Consider the following 25,759-nt stretch of genomic DNA (forward strand, 5'->3'; position numbering starts at 1 on the left):
GACAGAGGAATTAAATAATATGACTTCTAAGACTCTGCCCCCAAACATACCACCAATTCTAAATCTATCATGATATATTTAATGGAAATATTAACAGCTCCATTTACAAAGAAAGGTTCTTTAACCTCTAGCATCTCTGAGAAAGTCCAAGAATTATGAACATTAAAACCACAGCTCTGGGACCAGGCCATTTCTACACTATTATCTGTTTACTTTTGAGTCATAACAATAGAATTTTCACTGCTGATAAAAATCTACAGGAATACGCATGTTGGATCAACCATTTATGACGGATATCATTGAAGCTTCCTCCATCAGTCACATGCCTCAAGTGATAGACATATACAGTGCCAGTTGGGGTCCAACGGATAATGGGAAGACTGTGGATGGACCCAGAGAACTCACCCTACAGGCAATGGCAGATGGTGTAAACAAGGTAAATTTCTTCTAAGCATCTCTAGCTATTCAGTCTGACAAAATCATATTTATATATTCTATGTAATGTTGGTTGTTGATTTTTTAATCAAAGATAAAACTCTTGGATTTTCATTCTAATCTGGGTGAGGAAGGATGATTTTTCAAAACACTGAAAAGTATGTATTAACAGTAATCATCCATCATTTCTATATTTATTCAATTTATTTTTAATTAGATTATATTTTCATCTGTGGAAGGAACTCCTGGTGAGGAAACTCATTCTGCTAATATGCATCGTTGCATTGAGGAGTTAAATTATTTGCCCAGAGTCACACAACCAGTATGTCCTAGAGGCAGGACTTGAGCTTAGTTCTTCCTGACTCTAAAGTCAACTCTCTTTCCCGTGTGTAACAGCTTCCTCTTAGAAGTTTAAATCTACTCAAAGCCCTTCTTGTATAATAACCATTAAAAAAGCCAAATATAAGTGCTTCAATACTCTTATGAATCCATCAGTTCACTGATGTTGCTATTCCTTCCTACAATGCAAATGAAAGCCCATCCATCCATTCCTGACCATCTTATATGACCCTTGTCTGTGTCTTCCCATATATCTATTATAGGAAGTCCAACTATTCTGATACTTTCTTTGAGCATGGAAGTGAGCCCAAGTTCTGATGCTCAAGAAGTGCAAATTCTGGTATATTCTCCCTTGATCTGTATGGTAAGGCTTTGAGTATGGTCTTGAGAACTATCACCCAGAGACTAACCTCTTGGTGACAAGTTATTTAGCAATGGCAACTCACAAAAAAAAATGGAAAAAGGAAATGAATTAGAGTATAATTTTATGAATATTATCTCTGCCCCCAAAGCCCTACTCTGATACCTCATCATAATGTGAAAGGGGTCTTGAGTTTCCCCAAAGTTATGAAAATAGAGCCCAAACTCTAGGCGGTCCTGCCTAGCTTGAAAGTCTCATAATAGGTTGTAAACTTTTTTTTTGCTTCAAACCTATTTCCCTCTTACAAAGCATATGTTCCAAGAACCAGTCTACCTAAGCTTAGAAAGCCTTATCACCATGCTAACCAAAAGATGATGTATCTTTCTCACACAATGACTTTCAAAGACCAGTCACTCCATTTGTAAAGGAGTTTCAGTCTGCTGTAAGAGAGGTGGTAGCTATTCTGATAAAAATCATTGCTCCCTGCAGTACTGAACTATGGGATACCTGACAACCCACCTCTTACATGTACTTATTTTGAACATCTTACTGGTTTCCTATTAGTCAATTAATCAACAAACATTTATTACGTGCCTACTATATACCAAGCACTCTGGCAGTGTGTAGCCAAAGATACACATGAATCTGTCTTCAAAAAGCTCATATTCTCTCAGCACACAATATATAAAACTCTAAATATATTCCAAATACATACAAAATAGTTGCAAGAAAATTCAAACCCTATTTTTCTCCCTCTCCCATCCTCTCGGTTCTTTCTTCCTTCCTTTCCCCCAAATCTAATGCAAGAGCCACAGAGTGCTAGCATTTCTCCTCCTACTGCTGTTTTCAGGTTAGACTTTGACACATTGAATTGATGAGATGAGACACACTTCCAAAGAAGGATATTGTTTCACCTTGAGCTTGTCTCTAGGAAAAATAGCAACACTATTGGAGTGCAGCTGAGAGAAAAAAAGGGGAAGGGAGGGAAGCAGGGAAAAAGGGGTAAGGAAGGAGAGAGAGGAGATAAAGAAAAGAAAAGAGGGAAAGAGAAGAGGCCGGATGGAGAGAGGAAGAGGGAGAAAGAAAGAGGGGAGGAGATAAGGAAGGAGAAAGGGAAGATGGAGAAAAGAAAACAGGGAGAGAAATGAGAGAGACAGAGACTGACAGACAGACAAAAAGACAGAGATGGAGAGAAAGAAATCCCAGCATAGCACACTGAATTGTCTGCTAAAACATCATTCCCCACTGGGACCAAGCCTAGGGGTACATATGAGGATTGTCTCTGCACAACCCATGTGTTCTTTTAAGCATGACTTTATTAGCTGCCAAAATCCAGAGAACCAAAAGAATCCAGAGGGAAGTTAGAAACTCAGGGACATTTGTGTCTATTTATGGAACTAAAAGGGAAAAGTATAGATGAAGAAAATTAGAGGGAATACACAGAATGCTAGACAAAAAAAGGATCAACTCTGAACTAAATTTGTCATTTTAGTCACTGTATATATAATGTTAAGCAAGATACCTTAACTCCATGGGCTTCAATCTATGTATAGAATGAAATAGATTGGATGATGGGAGGTGGGAGTCAGGGATGGAATTGGAATTAGATAGATCTCAGTTTGAATACCACTTACTAGTAGTCTGACCTTGGAGAAGTCTATTAACTCCTCTGGTCCTCAAGTCCTCATCTGTAAAATAAGACAGTTGGCTTAGATAACCTCTATGGTCCATTCCAGATCTAAAGATTTTATGGTCCTGGGGCAGCTAAATGACAGTGAATAGGGCGTAAGATCTGGAATCAGGAAGGCCTAGATTCAAATCTGATCTCAGACACTTCCGAGCTTTGTGATCCTGGGCAAGCCACTTAACCCCATTTGCCTGGCTCTTACCTTCTGTCTTAGAGTTGTTACTAGGACAGAAGGTAAGGGTTATTTTGTTTTATTTTGTTTAAGATTCTATTGTTCTTTTAAAGGAATTGAATGCATGAGGAGCCTGTCTTGGAAGAATATCATTGCTTTCTCCATAAAATAAAATAGATCAAGGAAAACAAATTGGACAGGGGATAGTAACAGACTTAGAAGAGGGAGAAAATGAGAAAGGTTAAGGTGTGGCATGAAGATATTTTAGGTATTTTTAATCATTTAAATTTTGTGCTTGCCTTTTTTAGTGTATAGGATTATAGAGATACATAGTCTTGGAATCCATCATGTTTTAAAAGAGTATGATTATAGCTATAGAGGCAAAGTATTTTTTGGCAAAGTAGAAAAGGTACTGAGCATAGAGTGAGGAAGACCTGCCTCTAATACTGACTAGTTATGCAATGCTAGTGACCTAACCATCCTGCCTCTAATGACCCCCTAAGACTCAGACTGTCTTTGATAAGTTGTTATCTGCATCAGTGGAGAGAATTCCCACTCAATATCCCCAGTGGTACACAAATCATAAATCCTTCATTTATTAATATATGGTGAGATCTGTGGGAAGCCAATAAGAGACTAGATAAAAATCTGAGACTCCTCTTTTGACCCCTTTTGTGATCCTTGTGATTTCTTCTTGAAAAGTATTATGGCCTTACTGAAAAGCTTTAAGTTCCTATCAAACCTGAATTTAAAGGGTTAACACTGTTAACACAGCAAGGAATGCTGCTGCCTGTCATAGCTAAGGCCAAGATACTCCCCAACTTGGCTTTCTGATAAGAACCTAGTCAAAATTCAGCCTTGGCCTTGGTCTATTCTGAAGCCAATGTTTTGTGTTTTGATGTGACATAATTTGTAACTTCTGCACATCTGCAAAGTTTCGGGGGGGTTCTTTTGTGTGAAATGAGTCTTGAAATATATATAATAAACTCCATGCTCCTGGAGCCAGAGCTGGAAGCATGAAGTAAAAGACATTTCCCTTGTCCTGTCCTTATTTCCTTATCAACTAAACTGTCATCAGATCATCAGAGATGATAAAGAGATCTCCACAGAGATCTACACTTATTTGAACAAGAACAGTATCTCAATGAATAAATGAATGAATAAAAGCATTGACTAAGCACTTACCATGTATAAAACAATGTGTAAAGCTCTAAAGATGTAAATACAAAGGCAAAACAGTCTCTTCCCGTGAGGGACTTGCTTTCTAATGGTGGAAAGACTATGCATAGATGAGGGTATAGTATGTGACATACACAAGTGGTGATGAGAGAAAGGGCACTAGTTGCCAGGGGAATCAGGAAAGGTTTATTGCAGAAACTGACACCTGAGCCCAGTTTTAAAGGAAACCACATATTCCAAGAAATGAGGGAGAGCATTTTAAGCGTGAATGGCATCCATTACAGAAGCACAGAGATGGGAGAGATATAAGGTCATGTGTAAGGAACAGTGACTAGTAGGAAGAGAATAGCATGGAAGAAGATTAGAAATATAGGAAGAGGTAAGGTTGTGAGGACTTTGGTGGTATTAAACAGAAATTTGATACACCTGAACTACACTACCCAGCATCCCTTTAACTTACATCCTCTCTTGGAGTCCTGACATTTGGGGAAATAAATTTGCTGGAAACCCCATCCTCAGGGGGCTCTCTGTTCTGAGGGCTCTGGGCTCTTTCCTGAGTGTGCAGTCTGGGAAGCTTCTTTTTTACTGAGGCTGTTTTCTTTGCTTCAAGTTATTAATATTAATTCTTATCAAAAATAATACTTGGAGTATTTTGGATATTAATTTTTAATCTTACAGTGGCTACTACTTTAATTGAGCTTATCAGTCTATACCAACTGAAAACATTGAACTGTTATTCTTTCTATGGTCATTAAATTCATTTCAACTGTAGATATCTAAGAATTGTACAAGACAACTGTTTAGTTATGTGTAATAAATCATAAGGCACCATGGCATAGCAGATGGGACATTGGACTTGAAATCAGAAAGACTGATGCTTAAATCACACCTTAAATACTTGCTTTTTTGTATGATTCTGGATGAATCATTTAGCTTCCCTTTGCCTCAGTTTTCTTATCTACAAAATAAGAAGTTGAACTCAATAACCTCTAAGGTCTCTTCCAGCTCAAATGCTATAATTCTTTAACTCAAAATCTTTATTTGGGTGGGCCAATAACTCTGGACTGGATAATCTTTTCATACCACACATAAGAGACTAAAAATATTCCATTGAGAATGGATTATGAACACATCCCGTTACAGCGAACTATAATCAAGAGATCAACTGTCAAGATACTCTTTTCTTCAGACTTTTCTTGGGTCAGAAAATAACTGAAATAAATGGATGATCAGCCTGGGCTTGGCCAAACCTTTCATTTTTTGAGGGAATATCTTTGGTGAGGAAGGAATGAGTTCCTCAGCACAGCACAGTTCATTCTTTGTCACCATTCAGCAATATCACCACTGGAATCTTCACTCTCAAAGAGGATTCTGTATTCACAGGTGCCAGCACCTGCAAAATCCATGCCTACAAAGGAATGAGCTAATTGCATAGCAACACTACAGCAACATCTCTCTTCAGATACTGCTGCCCCTTAAGTAGATAATCATGGCCTGATTAGCAGCTTATAGCAAACTCCCCTTGTTTGGTAATTGAGAGAGTAGCCTTAACCTACTCTTTAAAGTCTCTCCTCGTACCATGCCTTGCCTGTGTAATTCTACAGAATCAGGATGGCAATCTCTCTCTCCAGAAAATGAGATCTGCTCAGGACAAAAGTGGCTAAACTATTATTTGACAATGGCTGCTTGCCACCTCTCAGCTCCAATTAAATCACATCTCCTCCCTGTCATCCTTCTAGGGTCAGCTGGGACTTTGCAGCCCTAAATTGGAATAGTGCTGCTCCTAAGAGTCTGCCTGCAATGATAATAATAGACCTTCTGTAATGATAATGATAGCTTGCATTTATATTAAGTTTTTAAAATGTCTTTTCTACCTAGTAGCCCTGTCAGGAAAGCATGGCGGGGCTCATTATCCCTCCATTACAATTGTGGGCTCAAAGAGGTTAATGGTGATTTGTCCAAGGTCATAAGGCTCATAATGGTAAAGTTGGGAATCATTTATAGATCTTCCAACTTAGCATTCATCTCTACCACACTATCATAGATTCACAGACTCTTAAGGTCAGAGGAGACCTGAGCAATCATCTAATCCTTCCTGAATTTCATTTTCCTAGATTAAATACAATAATATTCTTCCTTAGGCCTTTTTTCAGAGGCTCATCTAAACTATTTCTAAACTATTATCCAGCATTTTAGCTATTGGTCCCTCCCAGCTCTGGACCATTTTAAATGAGCATGCCATCTATGTTTTTATCCATGTCATTAATAAAAAAATATTAAACAGCATACATTCCTGAGGCGATCCTAGTAATCCAAAATTTAAGAATTGTTAGGGTCATAAGTCATTCAGTAACAACCCCTACCCAAAAAGAATACCCACAATACCATATATGACAAATGATTGTCCAACCTATACTTGAAGACCTCAAAAGAGACTAACCACCTCTCTAGGCAGTCTATTACACTTTCAGGTAGCTCTAATTGTTGGGAAGTTTTTCCTGACAACAAAGTGACTACAATCCACTTCAACTCAAGCAATGCTTGAGAAAAGCTCTAGACCTGCATCATAGAAACATATCCAGACTAGATAACTCCATAGGAAAGGAAATCGACCTTTATTTTCCTTTGAAAATAATTCAACATTTCCCCATGAATAAAATATTTCTTTTTCAAACCTAAAGAAAATTGAACCAGCAAATACTGTTAGGTGAAATTTAAAACTTAAACTTCAGAATAATGCTGTTAGCACAGCAGGAGGTTTCTTTAATGGTACAAAACATAAATTGGAGTCTGAAAGTTCAGATAAACAAATATTTTACTCAGAAGAGGTACATCTTCCCATAGACTTCTCCTCTCACAGCAGTGACCCCCAAGGAAATGTAGCCACAGAGAAATTCTACCCTGTAAGTTGACCATTCCAATATCTGTTGGAAAAGGTCCACCACATCTGAATCATAGAACTTGATTCTCAAAGTAAATATAATTTGAAGATCTTGCTCAAATGTATATCCAAAGATGTAAATAAATTAGAATATATTGGTTTATTCACATACTCATTCTAAAGTTATGCAGTAATAATAACACCTGTCATTTATACAACGTTTGAAAATCATAAAGGCACTTTTCATGCATTCTCCCATCTGGTCTTCACAGCAACACCAGGATGAAAGGATTATGCCTGTTTTACAGATAAGGAAAAGGTTTAGCAAGGCTAAGCAGCTTGCCATAATCACAACATTGATACATGTCAGAAAAATAATACCAATGTGAATTTCTCCTAATTCTTAGACCCAGAATTCTTTCCATTAAACCCTCTTTAGTTTGCATGAGTTTTGATGAAGTGTAGAGTAAAAAATAATTAAAAGACTTTTTTTGAAATTAAAAAACATGAATTTAAAGATATGTTAATTTTTAAAACTTGCTTTATTAAGCTAGCAGTTTTTAATTACTTTTTAAACTATTCAATGAAGTTGATTAAAGTTAGCCTGATTTAAAGGGTAATTTTTTAACTTGATTTTCAATTCAATAATTTTTTAATGAACTTTGCTGCATTGTAATCAACCTGTTCTCTGTACTTGAGCAGTTTCCATGTTCCAGCTGCAGATAGACACTTTTTTTTGAGGTTTTTTTGTTCTGAGGACTTTCCAAGCCCTCCGAAAACAAATTGTTCTGGATAACAAATTTCTGAATCACAGATAATTCAGTCTTCTGAATTATCCCCATTTTAACTCCAAATCATCATTTAATTATTTGAGGCTGAAAATATTTTCAAAATGCATTAGACACTGCCTTGTATTCTTAAACAGAATATAACCACAAGGGCTTTCCTTTGAGTCGAATGCCTGACTTCTATTGCAAGGATTTTCTAGGATCTATTTTGGCTGCTCTAGAATTGCAGGAGTTAGTTTTAGTTTTAGCTTTTGCTTTTTTTCCAGATTCTCAGCTGAGTTCTGGATAGATGTTGTGTTACCTTTTTTTAATGAATTTTATTGCTCTCTAATAAAACTGTTATCCACATTTGAGTACCTTACATGTGTCAATCTGAAGATGGAAAGGTTTATTTTCAAATGTGTCACCCTCAGTAAATCTTAGCTGATATAATTTCTTCTGAGTGTATAAGATATCAGAAAGGAAATGAATAAGTGTAAAATTCTGCACATTGAAAACTAAGCAGAGAAAGATCTCTATTTTTATATCAAAGGCAAGAGAATGGGTTGAACAACTTGAGGCCCTTTTGTCTTACATTTAAGTAGCTGGAAGAACAGGAAAATGTATGTGAATAAATACCTTGAGAATAAATTAAAGTTGGAAGGGAGAACTCTAGCCTGAAATATTTAAGTTATGTGCATACTAATTTTGACTAGGCAACATAATATCATATCAGTGCCACTGAATCTGATTTTCAATTCTATGGCCCATAGTCACAGACCTAAACAGAAAAGGTAATATATTGATATTTTCGGAATAGTAAAAAGCTTTTGCAATTTAAAATAAGATCACATACCCCTTCCAAACTTTACAATGAATTTAAGATGTTCTTTTCAGTTCACCATTTTTTCCTTATAGACTAGGAAGATTTCTTCTGAATAAATGATAAGAATGAAAATAGTTGTAATGGAGGAAGAGTCACATAAAGCATGTAAATGTTCTAAAAAGGGAAATGGCATTTATAGAAGGAAAAAATACCGTAAAGAAACCTGAAGAATCTTCTGGGAAAAGATTTGGGAAAGCCAGATAGCTAATGTAGTCAATGAAACAGAAATGATTTGAAGAGGCAAAGAGCTTAAAGGACTTATTTTATTATGGGGAATGCAAAATTTCCAACACAGCAAAATAACATTCATCTTATTGCTGGGGCAATTTGGAAAATACCTCAAAGGGAAAACTCACTTATTGCATCCTTTCCTAAATATTATGGAGAATTAATTTGATTCATATTTTAATATGAAAGCAGGACCCTTGAATTCTTTTATTGCAAATTTAATAGCATGCAGGTCAGGTATTGCCTTGAGGACTGTCATTTGAAAGATTTTCTCCTCCACTCTCCCCACCCCAAATCTATCCTATGCAGGAGGACCTCATTTTACAAGAACTCAACACACAAAAATTTGGGTATAAATAATTGGCAAATGTAGGGGGGAAAGACAGAGAAATATGTAAAATAAACATTTTTAATTACACACTAAATCTGTGCCATTTTCCCAAGCAGAGCGTCAGTGTGAGTCATTACATTGTTTTGCATCAAACATTAGTTCCCGTATCAATCTTGGTCTCAGTCTCTTTTCTAATAAGTCCTGTTCCTAATAAAGCTGTGCTTCTCTTTGTTTCATTAAGGCTACTTAGTTATTAATAATGGTCCCAAAGTACAAAAGTAGTGATGCTCAACGCTCTGATAAGCCTAAGACAAATCATAAGTGCCTCATTAATACTTATTAAATAATGGAATTTACAATTATGTGTATTTTTTACTCATATAAAGAGTTTGGAACATATTGTTTTCTTGAACAAGGTCCTACTATATACATAAATAAACCTCCCTATTACAGAGCTATGATTATATTACTTCCATCCCAAAAATCTTTAGTGACTTACTTTAGTGACTATGGAGATAAGAGCCAGACCTGTGAATATGTAGAATTCTCAAACAAAGAAACTCTCTCTACCAATTTAGCAATTTATAGCATTAAGAAGTTGCCTAGATCATTGAGAAGCTAAACAACTTGCTCAAGGTCACAAAACCTGAAGCAGTACTTGAATTCACATCTTTCTGGTTTTGAGGGCAGTTCACCTCACCATCCTTCCTCCCTGTTACCTACTGAATTAAATTCACATTCTTAACCTATAATTAAAGGCCCTCCACAGACTACCCTAACTGATCTTTCTAGACCAATGATTCCCAAAGTGGGCGCCACTGCCCCCTGATGGGTGCTGCAGCAATCCAGGGTGGCGCTGATGGCCACAGGTGCATTTATCTTTCCTATTAATTGCTATTAAATTTTTTAAAAAATTAATTTCCAGGAGGCTAAGTAATATTTTTTCTGGAAAGGGGGTGGTAGGCCAAAAAAGTTTGGGAACCACTGTTCTAGACTGATTTCATAGAACCCTCTCTTCCCTATTGCCCCCTTCCCCATCTCAACGAGATTCAACCAATGTGTGACTTTCTACTCCTCAAATATGGCCCATCCAAAGGGATGCCTTTGGACCATAACCCTAGACAATGCCCTCCATACTACATATCTGCCTCTTGGGATGCTTTAATGAACTAGCTAAAAAAAGCTAACTCTCTTAATAAGTTTTCTTCATCTCTCCCACTAGCTGTGATCTCCTGAGAATGTTTTCTACCTCCCTCCATTTTTCAGATCTTAAGGACTCTTAGCATCTCTTTTATTGAGGGAAGGAAGGAAAGAAAGAAAGAAGGGAGGGAGAAAGGGAGGTAGAGATGGACCTGAATGGTATTACTGATCTGGGATCTTTCCCCAAAATGGAGGGTCCGTGAAAAATTCGCCAATAGAGAAGGTGCCTGCCAGAGCAAGGAAGGAGAATCCAGTTCAATTGGGAAGGGGGGGATGGAAATCTCTTCATATTCAATTATTTTGAATTAAACACAAATCTTGTTTTACTTTGCTTCAATATTGGAAACAAGGTGATGGTTACATGATGAAAATCCTAGATTGAAATGAGCCTCAATTTCCTCATCTGTAAAATGAAGGTTTGGGATCAAAGAGCCTTTAAGATACTTTCCAGTGAAAGGGACACAAATACAATTACACGAAGCAGTCCTTGCCCTCAAACAAGTTTACATTCTAGTTAAACAAGACCACTTATAAAGGGCAGTTGGCAAGTGGGAGTGGAGTAAAAGTACCCTTACACAGGAGCAGGGCAAGTGGAAAGGAGAAATGAGGCGGGAGGGAATGGGTGAGACTGAAAAGTAAGCAAAGTCATGAATGAAGTTGAAGCATAGCTAGGACCCTTTCTGAAGTGGTGGTCCCAGAGAGGGAGTCACCAATTATAAGAGCAGGACCTCAGGGTGAAAGTTTCTCCAGAGTGAAAAGACAATTGACAAGAAGGCAGAGAGGGAGATGAGAAGGCAGGAGAGCAAATGAAGGTGTAGGAAATGAGATATGAACCCAGATTCACTGGCTCCAGATCCAGGGCTCCTTCGACCACACTGTTTTCTCCTTTTCTGATAACATATAATACATTCAAGAATATCGAAAATGTTCCCTTTGGATGAATTTCAGAGACACGACCCACATTTGGAAACTTATTATCTAGTGAATTGAGCATTCAGCATGGAAATCTAGACTCTCATCCAAGCTATGCAGTCAATTCACTGAGGACCCTTGAGCAAATTACTTAGTACCTCTGTGTTTCAATTTCCTGGCTGATTTTACCTTTAGAAAACTGTGTCAATGTATAATTCGATATTTTAAAACTGTGAAAATGGCTTTCATTCTCTAGTGTTTTGAAAGAGTTCTGTTATGATCAGGATAACAAATGCAGCTATTGTACTATCCAAAAGGAGCCTGCATTCTGACCCTGAAGAATCTGAGATACCCAGAGATAGAAAAATAATTTAAACTCTCAATTGCTAGGTTTAGCATTTTTTGTTTAATCTGTGTTCTGCTAATGAATGAGTGCTAAACTGTGGGGGATTTGATGAATAAACTCTTCTAGGTTAAAATCAACCGGGGCTTCTCAAACATTTCCCGTGGGCACAGCAGAGTAATGGCCATTGTGAGACTTCAGCATGATCCCTGGCTCATAGAAGGCACTTAATAAATGTTTATTGACTGATTGACATGGGAAAATAAAGAAATAAAAAGAAATATTCTCTACCCTAAGTAATTGATAGCCTATCTGTGGAGAGATATAAAACAACCATGGAACAATATAAAATATAGCCTGACAATGAAATGTATGATCCATGCCGTTATAAGATGTCTGCCACCCCTATCAGAGTACAACAGTACTCTGGGTCAGACGCCACAGGATCACAGATCTAGAGCTAGGTGGGATCTCAGAAGGCAACCCTCTAGCTATGTCAATGAGAACATGAAAGAACCAGATCCTCCCACATCTGCATGCCACTACAGGAATATTACTTTATGGGTAAGAGTATGTTGGTAAATGGCGAATACCAACCTCTCCAGAAAAAAAACATTAAACTCTTTTAAGCTCAGACTTCATTATTATCATTTTCTCCATCACTTTTTTAGATCTAAACAATCAATAAAAACAATAAACAAAGCCCTAATTCATAGCATTTGTCCATTTCCAAGGTGTAGATATTCAGGCTGAAAACTTACCATTTAGATGTCTTATAAGCTGGTTTGAACTGATTCCAGCATGCCTCTATTTATGGGTCACCAGAATTTTCCATTGTTAAAATGGGGTAGGTGTCCCTTTATTCAAAAGAGTGATCTCCAATAAATCATGTGGACTATAAATGAAAAAATAGATTTCTGTCCATATAATGAGATCAGAATCCCCTTATTTCAAAATGATTTCTTCATTGGAAAAACTCCCAATGTAAATGATCTTTGCCTTATGCATAGCATTATTAGAGCCTTGGAGAGCTACAGAGCATATGACTAAAAGCATATGATTTAATTAGAATGGAAGTAAAGAATGGGGCTTCAGAACACAGGTCTTTAAGAATTTTCCGCCTTTCTCTTCTTTTCAAGCTGGGGTCAGGAAAGCAATCTCTCAATATACATCTTTCCTGTGTCTCTCTAGCTGTCTGCCTCTCTCTCTCTCTCTCTCTCTCTCTCTCTCTCTCTCTCTCTCTCATTTCTCTTTCCCTTTCTCTTTCCCTTTCCCTTCTTTTTCTCCCTTTCCACTTCTCTCTCTCCCTCTTCCTCTCTCTCCTCCCTAGGTGTTAGAAAGTCTATGTGGCCTCATCTAAGCATACTCTACTGGGCCTTGAATTATAATTGTAATCCACTATATAATTCACTTTACATGTATAAGTCTATGCCTTGTTCTTCTAAGACTTTTGTTAAAGATTTTGTTTTCATTCGGTAACTATATAGGCATCATTTTTGACATGTATGTTCCTGAGTTTAAAGTTCCCTTAGTAATACATGCACTTGATAGTTCAAATTGTACTCAGTTCTTACATTCATTCATGTTTTTTTTTCATCAATCGTCTATAGGTTGAATTTCCATTAAATTTCTATCAAGCAAAATTATAATTATTTGTTGGGGTTTATATTAGTAGCTGTTCTTTGGATCAGGCTTAAAGATTCCAGAAGTCCTGGCCTCTAGCAAATATAAGGTACAGCAAATTCAAGAACAGCTTGTAGAAGTTGAAGGGTATGTCTCTTCTTAAAAGTTGGTTAACAATGTTCAGGAAACCAGGAAGCCATTGCAAGAGAATTGTCATTGAAAGAAATATGAATTTGATTGGCTAGGAACAAGGAAGAAGTCGTTATTGACTAGGAAAAGACTATAAGACAAGGGTAGAAATTGTAATGCACATGGTGAATGGGGTAGGAGATCAATAGGTCTGGTTGCTGATCACAGAGTATTAAGGCTAATGGTATAAGTTGCCTTGCAATCTAAGTCCATGGAAAGACAAAAAGCAGATGAAATAATATACCTGTGAAAGCATTTTTTTATTTCTTTTCTGTAATTCTACCTTTTTTATCCAGATGAGAATATCTAATTGATGGAAAAAGCCTGAATTAGGGGAGGTGAAATCTTAGTTCTAACTCATGACATTGGGCAAATGATTTAACATTTAACATTTAACAAACCTCTTTCCTCTTCTATAAAGAATAGAGGATTGAATGTGTGATACCTTTGATCCTTTTCAGGCCCAATATCCCCTGATTCTAAAAGAAAGTGACCACAAAATAGTTTACTTTTAAGTACTTACTGAAATGTACAATAAAGGCTATTCATTTTATGAAAATAAATAATTTTTCATCTTCTAAAGTCAGTGTTGGAAGGAAATATATTGAAAGTATAAAGTATAATAAATAGTCAAAGTAAATGATAATAATATTTGAATCTTAACAAGCAAAATAATAAGAATTTATTTCCAGAAAAAAAATTTAGACTATAAATGATAAAGAATTTAATTCAGGGAGGAAGTTAGGTGGCTTCATGAATTGAATGCCAAACCTAAAGATGGGATACATTAGGTTCAAATCTGGCCTCAGATGCTTCTTAGCTGTGTGACCCTGAGCAAGTCATTTTAATCCCCATTGCATGCTCTTCTACCTTAGAACCAATATAGTTTTGATTCTAAGATAGAAGGTAAGAGATTCTTTTAAGAATTTAATTCAGAGACATCTTCCCAAAAACTGTTGTTCTTTCTTTTTTCCAAGTGCACTAAACTATCAAAAACATGGATATATCAGGAAGATTTTATGATTTCTATGGGCCATGAAACATCTTTCTGTGTTTTGACTTGGAGTAAAAATGAAATCTATTTTAAATGATCAGAAGTTAATAATATATGAACAAGATAGGTCCTTTACAAGATTTCCAAGTCAATATATTTTGTCTGCTATTTTCTCCCACCCAAGAGTGGGGAGTTGGAGCCAACTCATACTGCCTTACAAGAGATAATTGTTAAATTTTCAAATGAGTATTTATATCTCAGAAAACAGCAAATACTACAAATCAGGGCTTGATTTATTGTTTTGTTGGTTGTTTAGACCTAAGAGAATGGTGGGAAAATGTTAATAATGCAGATAAAACTTAAAAGTGTATTGCACGAAACACAGAAGAAAAACAACTGTTTGATCACATGTGTGGGTGGGGATATGATTGGGGATGTAGACTCTAAACGATCATCCTAGTGCAAATATCAATAATATGGAAATAGATCTTGATCAATGACACATGTAAAACCCAGTGGAATTGTGCATTGGCTATGGGAGTGGGGTGAGAGGAGTAGAGGGAAAGAAAATGAATCATGTAACCATGGAAAAATTTTCTTAATCAATAAAAAAAATTTTAAAAAGAAAACAAGAAAAATAAAAATAAATAAAGTAAGTTTTAAGTGTATTGCACATAATTTTTTTTTGCCAGAAAGCCTATGATTAAACATTTCCCAGCATATATCAGCTCTCACTTCTAAGAACACAGTTATTCAGAGGACTTGTTGACCCAAATTCCCCAACAGGAAAGGTCAAAGCCCCTAAGTCACTTCTTTCCTACCACCCATGTATCAAAATTTCTATATAGTCACTTGCTCCTGATTTTAGCTAAACATTGAAGTAAAGCAAACTGGTTAAACTAATTCACACTCAAATGTAAATGTCAAATAGCCTTGAGCTGCTGCATTTGCTTTATATAAGAAAAGCTTATTAACCCAACTAAATTTTAATAAATTAGAAATCTATTGGATAGTAGGATAAAATTAATATGAGAAATTTCAGGCCATGTGGGAGTGACTGTCCATTGAGTCACCCACATATTTAATTTTTCAAATATTACAATATGCCATGAGTCATACGGTCTTTGGAAATATGATGTTATTAAATAACATGAAATTTTTTTTCAAGGAGCAGCTCAAGATCATGGAAGGTGCTGTACAATTCCTAAGCTATAATTGAGAATGTTCTCTTCCTTTTGTCTCCTTCTGGTTTAGCTCACTGTTCAATTACAGTATCTACTCAAGGCATATGTCCTGATGCACTAACTCAATGAACCGACTGTCCAACTGCTTACCCTAGTCTAGTGGTTTGCAAACTTTTTTGCTTAAATAACACAATCATTTAAAAAAAAGTTTTTGAGCACTCACTAGATATAGATGTTTATACAACTACATCAATAAGTATGTAATAGTAAAATGTATGCAAAAATAGCAGTTAATAAAGATGAAATAACCTTTGATCCTGTAGTCAATAGGGAGCCAGTGGAGTCTACTAAATAGGGGAGTAACATGGAAAGAGTTGTGCTTTAAGTAAATCACTTTGGCAATGTTAGGATGGATTGGAGTGAAGAGAGTTGAAACAGGGAGACTGATTAGAAGGTTATTCCAACAATTGTGCTCAAAGGAATAATGAACTGGAGGAATTCCATGTGAACTGGAAAGACCTCCAGGAATTAATGCAGAGTGAAAGGAGCAGAACCAGGAGAGCATTATACACAAAGACTTATATACTGTGGTACAATAAAGCATAATGGACTCCTCTACTAGCAGCAATGCAATGATCCAGAACAATTCTTAGAGACTTATGAGAAAGAACACTATCAACATTCAGAGGAAGAACTGTGGGAGTAGAAACACAGAAGAAAAACAACTGCTTGAACACATGGGTTTATGGGGATATGATTTGGGCTGTAGACTCTAAACAACCAATCCAGTACAACTATAAATAATATGGAAATAGATCTTAATCAATGATGCATGTAAAACCCAGTGGAATTGCACATCAGCTACAGAGAGGGTGGGAGGGGGTCTGGGGGAGGGAAAGAACATGTAACTATGGAAAAATATTCTAAAAAATAAAAAAAATTTTAAAAAGAAGTTTATTCCAATAGTTGACACTAGAGATGATAAAAGCCCTGAAAAGTATCTGGTGATTATATGAGAAGAAAATAAGGGATAGGTACAAGAAATGTTAGGAAGGCAGAAGTTTGGAGATTTGGCAATTGTTGGATATATAGGATGATAGAAAGTGAAGAGTCAAGAATAACATCAAAATGGCAAACCTTGTTGAGTGGAAGTTTGCTGGCACCCTCCTCAAAAATAGAAAAATTAAGACTCGAAACTACCACACCAATGCAACTACCAACAATTTGGAAATAGGTCTTGATCAAGAACACATGACAAAACTAGTGGAAATGTGCATCGGCCATGGGTGGGGGGATTGCAGGGGGCGAAGGGGAAAGTAGGAGCATGAATCATGTAACCATGTTAAAAATGAATATTAATAAATGTTTTAAAAAATAGAAAAATTAAGATGAGATTTGGGTTAGGGAGGGCAGTAATAAATTATATTTTTGATTAATAAGTTTCAAACTTATTAAGTTCCAAGTGCTTACAGGATATCAGATTCAAATACCTATGGGGCAGGGGCAGCTGGGTAGCTCAGTGGAGTGAGAGTCAGGCCTAGAGACGGGAGGTCCTAGGTTCAAACCCGGCCTCAGCCACTTCCCAGCTGTGTGACCCTGGGCAAGTCACTTGACCCCCATTGCCCACCCTTACCAATCTTCCACCTATGAGACAATACACCAAAAAGTACAAGGGTTAAAAAAAACAAACAAACAAACAAACAAACAAATACCTATGGGGCAGTGGGTGATGTGAAACTGGAGTTCAGGAGATAAATGAAGGTTGGATATATAGATCTGGGAGTCATCTGCCTGAATACAATAATTAAACACATAAGAGCTAATAAAGTCATCAAATAAGAGAGAAATACCCTAGACAAAACTTTGCAGTATATCCACAGAGGGCATGATATGAATGACGAACCTACAAAGGAGACCGAGAAGTAACAGTAAATATGAGGTACTAGAAAGTAATCTTAGAAGGGAAGACATGTATGAGGGAGAGAAAGAGAGGAGGAAAACTCTCCTGAAGAAATTGACATTTGAATGGAATCTTGATGGAAGTCATGGTAGTGAGGTGTGAGAAAGGTAGGAAAGGACTGAGTGATGAAAAGCCTTAAATACCTAAGAAAGGACTTAATATATGACCCTGGGGATAGTAGAAAGCATTAAGTTTATTAAGTAGTGAGGTGACCTGAAGAGACCTATGCATCAGGAAAGTCACTTTGGCAGCTCTGTGGAAGGTGAAGAGAAATGACTTCAAGGATAATAATTTATCCAAGTGAGTTGGACTGGACTTGCAGTGGTCCAACGGAGAGATGAAAAGACCTGAACTATATTGTTGGCTGTGCAAGTGGAGAGAAAGGGACATATACAAGAGATTTTATGAAAATAGAAACAATGACTAGAAAACTGAGTGGATATGTGAGGTGACTGCAGGTGAGAAGCTGAAGATGATACCAAGGTTGCAAGACTAGGTGACATGGGCAGTTATGGTACCATTCACAATAACAGGGAAGTTCAGAATAGGGGAGCATTTAAGGGGAAATATATGAATTTTATATTGAATATGTTGAACACAAGATGCCTACATGATACTCCAGTTCCAAAAATCTATTAGATGGTAGGAAAATACTAGAATTCAAAAGAGAGACTAAGGCTGGATATATAGATCTGAGAATCATCTGCATAAAGATAATAACATAATCCATGATAGCTTAATGAAATCATGAATGAATGATTGAAAATATTAAGTTGCTTATTATGTGCCAAGCACTGTGCTAAATACTAGGAATGCAAATAGAAATGAGAAGTGATTAGTTCCTGTTCTCAAGGAGCTCATATCTTTACTGAAGAATATAAGACTTCTAGGAGGTTTCAGCTACAAGTCAATTGGAAAGACTCACACTCCTTAGGATGCAGGGGCAAAAAAAAGATGATAATATTTTGATGTTAACATTTGATGATAACATCAAAGAAGATGATGACATCATTTTAATGTTATTTCCATTGATAAAATATTTCTCATATTGAACCATTTGACAGTGCCAAATTTTTTAGTAGAGAAAATTTTCTTTTCCAGGTCTTTAGTAGCTGTTGCTGCAGAGTTATAGCTCACAAGGAAACAATTGACAGGTCATATCTCCACAAGGGGTGCTTCCCTATGTGATATCTGAAGGGACAGGCTCAAAGCAGAGATATGCAGAACTATGCTCTATGGCAGGGGTCGGCAACGTATGGCTCTCAAGCCATATCTGGCTCTTTTGAGGGCCAGATATGGCTCTTTCTGCAGGAGCCATAAAGTCATCCACGGCACAGTAACTAACAGTTTACGCATGACATCGTGTGTACCAGGACTATCTTCTAAGATAGAAGATCCCTCACTGATAATGCCATGCGAGATGAATCCTGGTCTTTAGTTTGGCTTGGTAGGTGTGCTGTGTGTTCCTCCTTCTGCCCTCCTTTTACTCTTTCCACACCTGTTACTGACATCTTGGGGTTCTGTATAGTGATTGATCACTTCTGTCTACATTCTCTACCCCTCTGCCTCTGATTTACATGGCTTTATCTCAGTGCATTCATGGGGTCTGCACTCCCTATTTGTGGGATTGTTATTATTATTAACTTTTCTACCAGCTCTTAAAGGGGAACTATAGTCAGATTACATCTTTACATATGCTTCATTAGTGAGAAGCATTTCTCCCCAGTAGTTGTTTCATTTGATACAGAATGATTGAGTAGGCAGCACTGATAAACACCTGTTCCAGGAAATGTGTGTGATGTGTCCTGGCCAGTTTTCCATGAAAAGGTACCCTCCTCCCCAACTACTTACTAATACCTGTTCACAAGTCATGTTATTTTCTGTAATCTCCTGATCTCCTACTTAATTTATGTGGCCAAATGGCTTAACCAGCAGGCTGGCAGCTTTTTCTTCTCCTGTTGCCTGACTTGAGAGAGGCAGAGGAAAAAGTATTCTTCCCTGAATTTTTCTCTATTTCAGCAATTTTCTTAGTGTAAAGGAGTTTTATATGTATGTGTGCAGTTATGTCAGTACTATAGTGCCCCATTAAGTCTTATTTTTTGATTAATGATCAAAATAATTTTGATTAATAATCAACAAAACCATGCAGCACCAGAAGTCACATTAATGTACTTTATTCATCATTGGTTAGCACATAATGACGTTATTAAAAATAGTTCAGAGACTTATTGTACTTTAAAAGTGTTGTTCTTACATAAAATGCACATATTTACTTGTATTCAGTGTTAAACATATTGTATGGCTCTCACGAAATTACATTTTATAAAAATATGGCATTTTTATAAAATGTAATATTTTACACGGCCAAAAGGTTGCAGACCCCTGCTCTATGGGGAAGAGCAAGAGCTACTATTCTTTCCAGAGTTCTTATGTTTCTTTGTCTATCAAGATACATTGGTAATGGCAGTGAAGGGAGCCAAGGATTTCTTCTCCACGAGGGTTGCTTCTGGATTATGGCTGCAGAAGTTACACTGGTAGCAAGAACAGCAATATATTATTACTCTATATAATATTGCTCTTTCATGGGCTTTTGTATTCAAAAGCCTGGGCTCTCTCCACCATGAAATGAGGAAAGGCAATGGTTAAAGTGTTGACAGTAATGTGAATCAGCCATTCATATGATCTCTTGTCCCTCTTTCAAGGCACCTTATAGTTTCACTAAGTTAGACAGAACAAAGGAAAAAGAGAGGAGGATCCAAGATAGAGCTTTGGGGGACAACAACAATTAGTAAATATCACATAGATGAAAGTTCAACAAAGAAGACTGGAATGGAACAGTCAGACAGGTAGGAGGAGTGCCAGGAGACAGCAGAGTCACAAAAACCCAGAGAGTGAACAGTGACCAGGAGAAGACAATCCAACAGTGTGGAATGCCACAAAGAGGTCAAGAAATATGAAAACTGAGAAAAAGCCATTATTTTGGCAAACAAGAGGTCATTGGAAACTATGGATAAGGCAGCTTCAGTTAAACGATGATGCCAGAAAAGAGATTGTTGAGTTGGAAATGACTGAGAAAAGAGGAAGTAGAGCCAACAAATAAAGATAGCTTTTTCAAGGAGATTATTTGAGAAGGGAAAGGGAAATAAAAGATGATACCTAGCATAAATAGTTGAATCAAGGGGGTGGGGAGGCTTAGGTTGCTAGAGACATCTGCATGTTGGTAATGATTGGCAGCAAACTAAATAAAGAATAGGGATGATTGTAGGAGCAGTCTGTTACAGAAAAGAGAATGTGCACATAGAGGAGTTGACCTTAAGAAGGAGAAGGTCCACCTCTTCATCAGAGACTAGATGAAGGAGGAGAAAGAAAGAAAGAAAGAAAGAAAGAAAGAAAGAAAGAAAGAAAGAAAGAAAGAAAGAAAGAAAGAAAGAGAAAGGAAGGAAGGAAGACAGTCTCACAGATCCAGTCCAAAAAAAATGCACAAATTATACTGGATGAAAAGTTATAAAGGATATTTCAGTCTTTACCACTGAAAGGAGCACTATGCATCAGTGACATCATGAATCTACTGAATTAAAGGGATGGTAAATCAGGGCACATAAACAATTCCTTTACTCTCAATCTCCAGTCTCAGAATCTTTTTACTCATGCAAACGAATGACTCCCTGGTTTCTTTTGAGATCTAGCTTAAGTAGCATCTCCTGAAGGAGACCTTTTTTTTTGTACCTCCCAAGTGCTAATCTCATCCTCTCTAAAACCATCTTCCATCTTCCTGGCATTGAACTTATATGTTCTGATTTATATGTGTTGTCTTTCTATTATAGTGTAAGCTGTTTTTCTGTTTTGCTTATTTTTGTATCCCTTAGCACGGAACCTGACATACAATAAGTCATTAATAAATGCTTGTTACTGATTGATTAGTGTACCTGCCATGTGAGGCTTGCATCTAAGGTCAATCCTGTCTATTGAGCTTCCTCCAAAGAGTTGGGGGATAGGGTGGGGTGGGGGGTGGAATGAATGAATAAATAAAGCTTTATCATCCATGAATTAGAAATCCTATAAACTATGGTGTCAGCAAGTCTGATTTTTCTCACTAATATGTGTAGGGATTTCATCAACAGAACATGCTATAAGAGGACCAGGCAGGTTGATGGGGAGCATTACAGGGATTTTAAAGTATATATGTGAAGACAGAAGGAATTAATGTGTGATAAGGCAAAGAAAATTACTAAAAATGTGTCAAGATCTCTATAGACTTCTTGGCAGAAAAGAGAAGGGAATTAATGGCTGGTCTTGGATGACATGTCCCTTTGAAAGGAAGAATGGAATAGACATTTCTTTAAAATTTAATTAATTTTCAGACAGAAGCCCTTGGGAATTTTAGGACTTCAGTCTTAAATCACCCTGTCTTTGAAACTACTCCAAGGCATGGAGCCTTGAAGATCATTCAGGAGGACAGCTCTAAAGTCCTTCTACAAAATTCTCTGTATCTCTAGGATATATCTCTAGCAATCAATACAGAAAGCTTATTGCTTTATGATTTATTGGTGAGAGGGGAATGCAAATTGAAACCCCAGAAAAGCTGACAGTAGAAACCCAGAGAAAGATATGATCACCTTACAGCAATGCAGATGCCTCTTTTTACCAGAATATTGTACAAAGCTCATGCAATTCTTGGTATAGAATTCCTAAGAGAAGGTTTTAAAATAAACCAAGTTATTCTAATTGCCTAAGATGACAATGCCTGTCTCATGTGATTCACTTATCAATTCCTATCCTTGTCAGTCTAGGAAATATTGGTGATGTGGTGTTCCACGGCATCTCATAGATCCATCCCTCTGTCACCTCTTACCTTGACTGTTACAATGGCTTCCTGTTTGGAGCTTGGCACAGTGCCTGGCACACTGAGGTGCTTTAATAAATGCTAGTTGACTGATTGGTGACCCTCCCTCAAGGCTCTCCCCTTAATGATCACTGTTGCCAAAGCATTTTCCTAAAATACAAGTCTGACCCTGCTACTCTCTTATGAGTAAATTCTAATACTTTCCCTCTTCCTACCAGGATCGAATAAGCTCTTCTGTTTAGTTTTTTAAATTCCTGCCCCCAACCTCCATTTCCAACCTTATTATACATCACTCCCTTTCATATGTACTACAGTCCAGCCAAACTGGCCTTCATACTGTTTCTCAATAAATGATCCTAAAATATGTTGCCTCTACAGTGATTGTCCATGACAGGAAGTCACTCCTTCCTCACCTCCATCTCTCCATATCCCTGATTTACTAACCTTTCCTGGTTCTCTTGCTCCGGCTTCCAGAGCTTCCCCACCTCCAAGAAAAAGAAGAAAAAACTCATCCAGAATCTCTTTTATATCCATAACAAATTTGTTTATACCTGCATATGGACAGGTCTTGCCCATTGGCTAAGATCCTCAAGGGAAGCAATTGCTCTATCTTCATCTTTGTATCTACTGTGCCTAGTATGAGCTAACTGCTTAATAAATGCTTGTTAATTGACAGATTGATAATGGACAGAGCTCTCCACTTGGAGATAAAACATCTAGACTTAAAGCATAATAGAATGTAACAGACTAAGTCATATATTCTGAGCCTCATATTTCTCTTCTATACAATAGGAATAATACTTGTCCTATCTAGCTTTTGCCAGGAAATTATTTTGTAATGTTGTTCATTTTTGTGTCTGACTCTTTGTGATGTCATTTTAGGGTTTTCTTGGCAAAGATACTGGAGTGGTTTACCATTTCCTTCTCCAGCTCATTTTGTAGATGAGGAAACAGAGGCAAAATAGGATTACATGGCTTGCCCAGGATGATAGAGCTAGTAAGTGTCCAGGATCAGATTTGAACTCATGAAGGTGCCTTCCTGATTCCAAGTGCAGTGCTCTGTCCACAGCGCCACCTTGTTGTCTGATTTTGTAAAGAAGTATATCGTATTCAAATATTCCCTATCATATGTGAAATAGGTGGTTTAGATATTCCACCAACCATTCAATCACTTAAAAAAAAAACAACTTTACCTTCCATCAATCAATCAATCCTGTGTATTGGTTCCAAGGCAGAAGAATGGTATGGGTTAAGTAATGGGAGTTAAGGGACTTGTCCAGGGTCACATGTCTAGGAAGTACCTGAGGTCATATTTGAACCCCAAGATCTCCCATCTTAGGCCTAGCTCTTTATCCACTGAGCCACCTAGCCTCCCCCCACTCAATCACATTTAATAAATTGAATTTATTAAGTGTCTACAGTGTGCCAGGCAAAGATGAGAATACAAAGAAAAAAGTGAGACTAGTCCTATCTTCAAGAAACCAATGTTCTACTATAATATATAGGACCAAAATATGATTTTTTTACTGCCAAATTCACCAAGAGTACCGACACTCACCTTCTGATGAAGCCTCTGTAAATTTTAGCAAGTAAATTGAGCAATTAGTGTGTTGAACAAAGATTTCTCTTTTGCCTCATCCCTTCCCCTGGAGCCTTCTATTTCCTGTTTTCAAGGTGAAGTTTAAAGATAGTGTTCCAGGATGATGTAAATAGCTAAGAGTAATAAATTATTAAAGATCTCATCCCAACAGTTTCCATTTTCTTAGTCTGTTTTAAATGGAAAATACATGTGGGAATCTATACCAACAGCTGAGTCAGTCGACTACTGCTGTCAAAGCCATTGCTAATATTTGTGTTACAGTTGTATTTCATTCTCCTTTGTCAGGGTTCAGTAAGTACTCACTGGTTCAGGGAACGAATGAATGAATGAACAAATGAATGAAAGAATGAATGAATCCAACCTTCTCTTTTTGACCTCTCCTTGACTATCTCTTGAAACTTATTTCTTTTCCATGAACTTAATAGTTGAAATTCAGAGTGTCATTTACAGCATGTTTCCAGAATCCACATGAATTTCCTTTGATCTGTGCCTGTTAAACCAGGCTTCACTCCCAAAATCTATTCAACCAAAGAGGGAGACCTGGCCAGCTCCAAGCCCTGCAGCTCCAAGGAAAGCTAGTATGGCCCAAAGGTGAGGAAAACTCAGAGTCAAAAACTACTGGTCCAAAGAATTCCAAATCTTTAATTCTGTATCATCCTGTAGCAGACTTCTAACATCTCACCTAGACATGGATTTAACTTAATCCCTTCTAATTTGCATCAGAGAAGCTGAGTGTTATGGTAATGAAAGGAGTGGACCTGACCTCATACTATCTGGGTTCAAATCTAGCCTCAAACAAGGCTTGTATGATCATGGGTAAATTACTTGACCTCCTGGGCCTCAATTTCCTCATCTGCAAAATGAAGAGAGAAATAAAATCCATCTTGAAGGACTTGTTGGGAATATTAGGTGAAATAAGAGATATAAAGCACTTTACATAGTAGCTATTAATATTATCATAAGCCCATTTTCTGCTAGTCATCAAGGTGTTTTCTTCTATGTCTCTCTCTCTCTCTCTCTCTCTCTCTCTCTCTCTCTCTCTCTCTCTCTCTCTCTCTCTCTCTCTCTCTCTCTCTCTTTCTCTCTCATACACTATTCCTCTCTCTTCTCCACCCTTCCTTCTGCCCAAGTTTATCAGCTCGTCTCTGGTGGTTTTTTACCATTGCCTTTCAATAGTAATAATCCTTTTTCCTATCTTTACCCTGACTTTTTACATTCCTGTCATGGGTTATAGTCAATGTTTACAATGGGGAGAGGGCAAAATGATAGAGAACATTATGAAAACTGGGATAATTAGACAGGCTTTTATGCTAGTTAACATACAGAATAGGGTGGAAATAGACTTTTTATAAATAAAAATGGCTTGTTACTTATCCCTAGGCCACCTGCAGGATACACATACCTAAAACGACAATACAGATTAGTGTGCATGCATTTTTGAGAGTAACCCATTCAGATCAATATTAAAAAGTATTCTGCTATATGATAGTATTTTATGATACTATGATATGGATTATCATATGATAAGGAAAGAAAGAAAGAAGGAAGGAAGGAAAGAAGGAAGGAAGGAAGGAAGGAAGGAAGGAAGGAAGGAAGGAAGGAAGGAAGGAAGGAAGGGAGGGAAGGAGGGAGGGAGGGAGGGAGG

At 37.1% G+C, this 25,759-nt stretch overlaps 1 protein-coding gene across 2 annotated transcripts in view; it reads left to right on the forward strand.

Annotated features, from left to right (window-relative positions):
• Window positions 1-25,759, forward strand: part of PCSK2 (proprotein convertase subtilisin/kexin type 2) — a 319,189-nt gene that overhangs the window by 258,395 nt on the left and 35,035 nt on the right. For both annotated transcript variants that reach the window (XM_044660725.1, XM_044660726.1), the window contains one exon: window positions 261-436. In XM_044660725.1, the coding sequence (XP_044516660.1) occupies window positions 261-436 (176 nt within the window). The remainder of the gene's footprint in view (window positions 1-260; window positions 437-25,759) is intronic.

Source organism: Gracilinanus agilis, chromosome 2 (assembly GCF_016433145.1).
Source record: "Gracilinanus agilis isolate LMUSP501 chromosome 2, AgileGrace, whole genome shotgun sequence".
NCBI lineage: Eukaryota > Metazoa > Chordata > Mammalia > Didelphimorphia > Didelphidae > Gracilinanus > Gracilinanus agilis.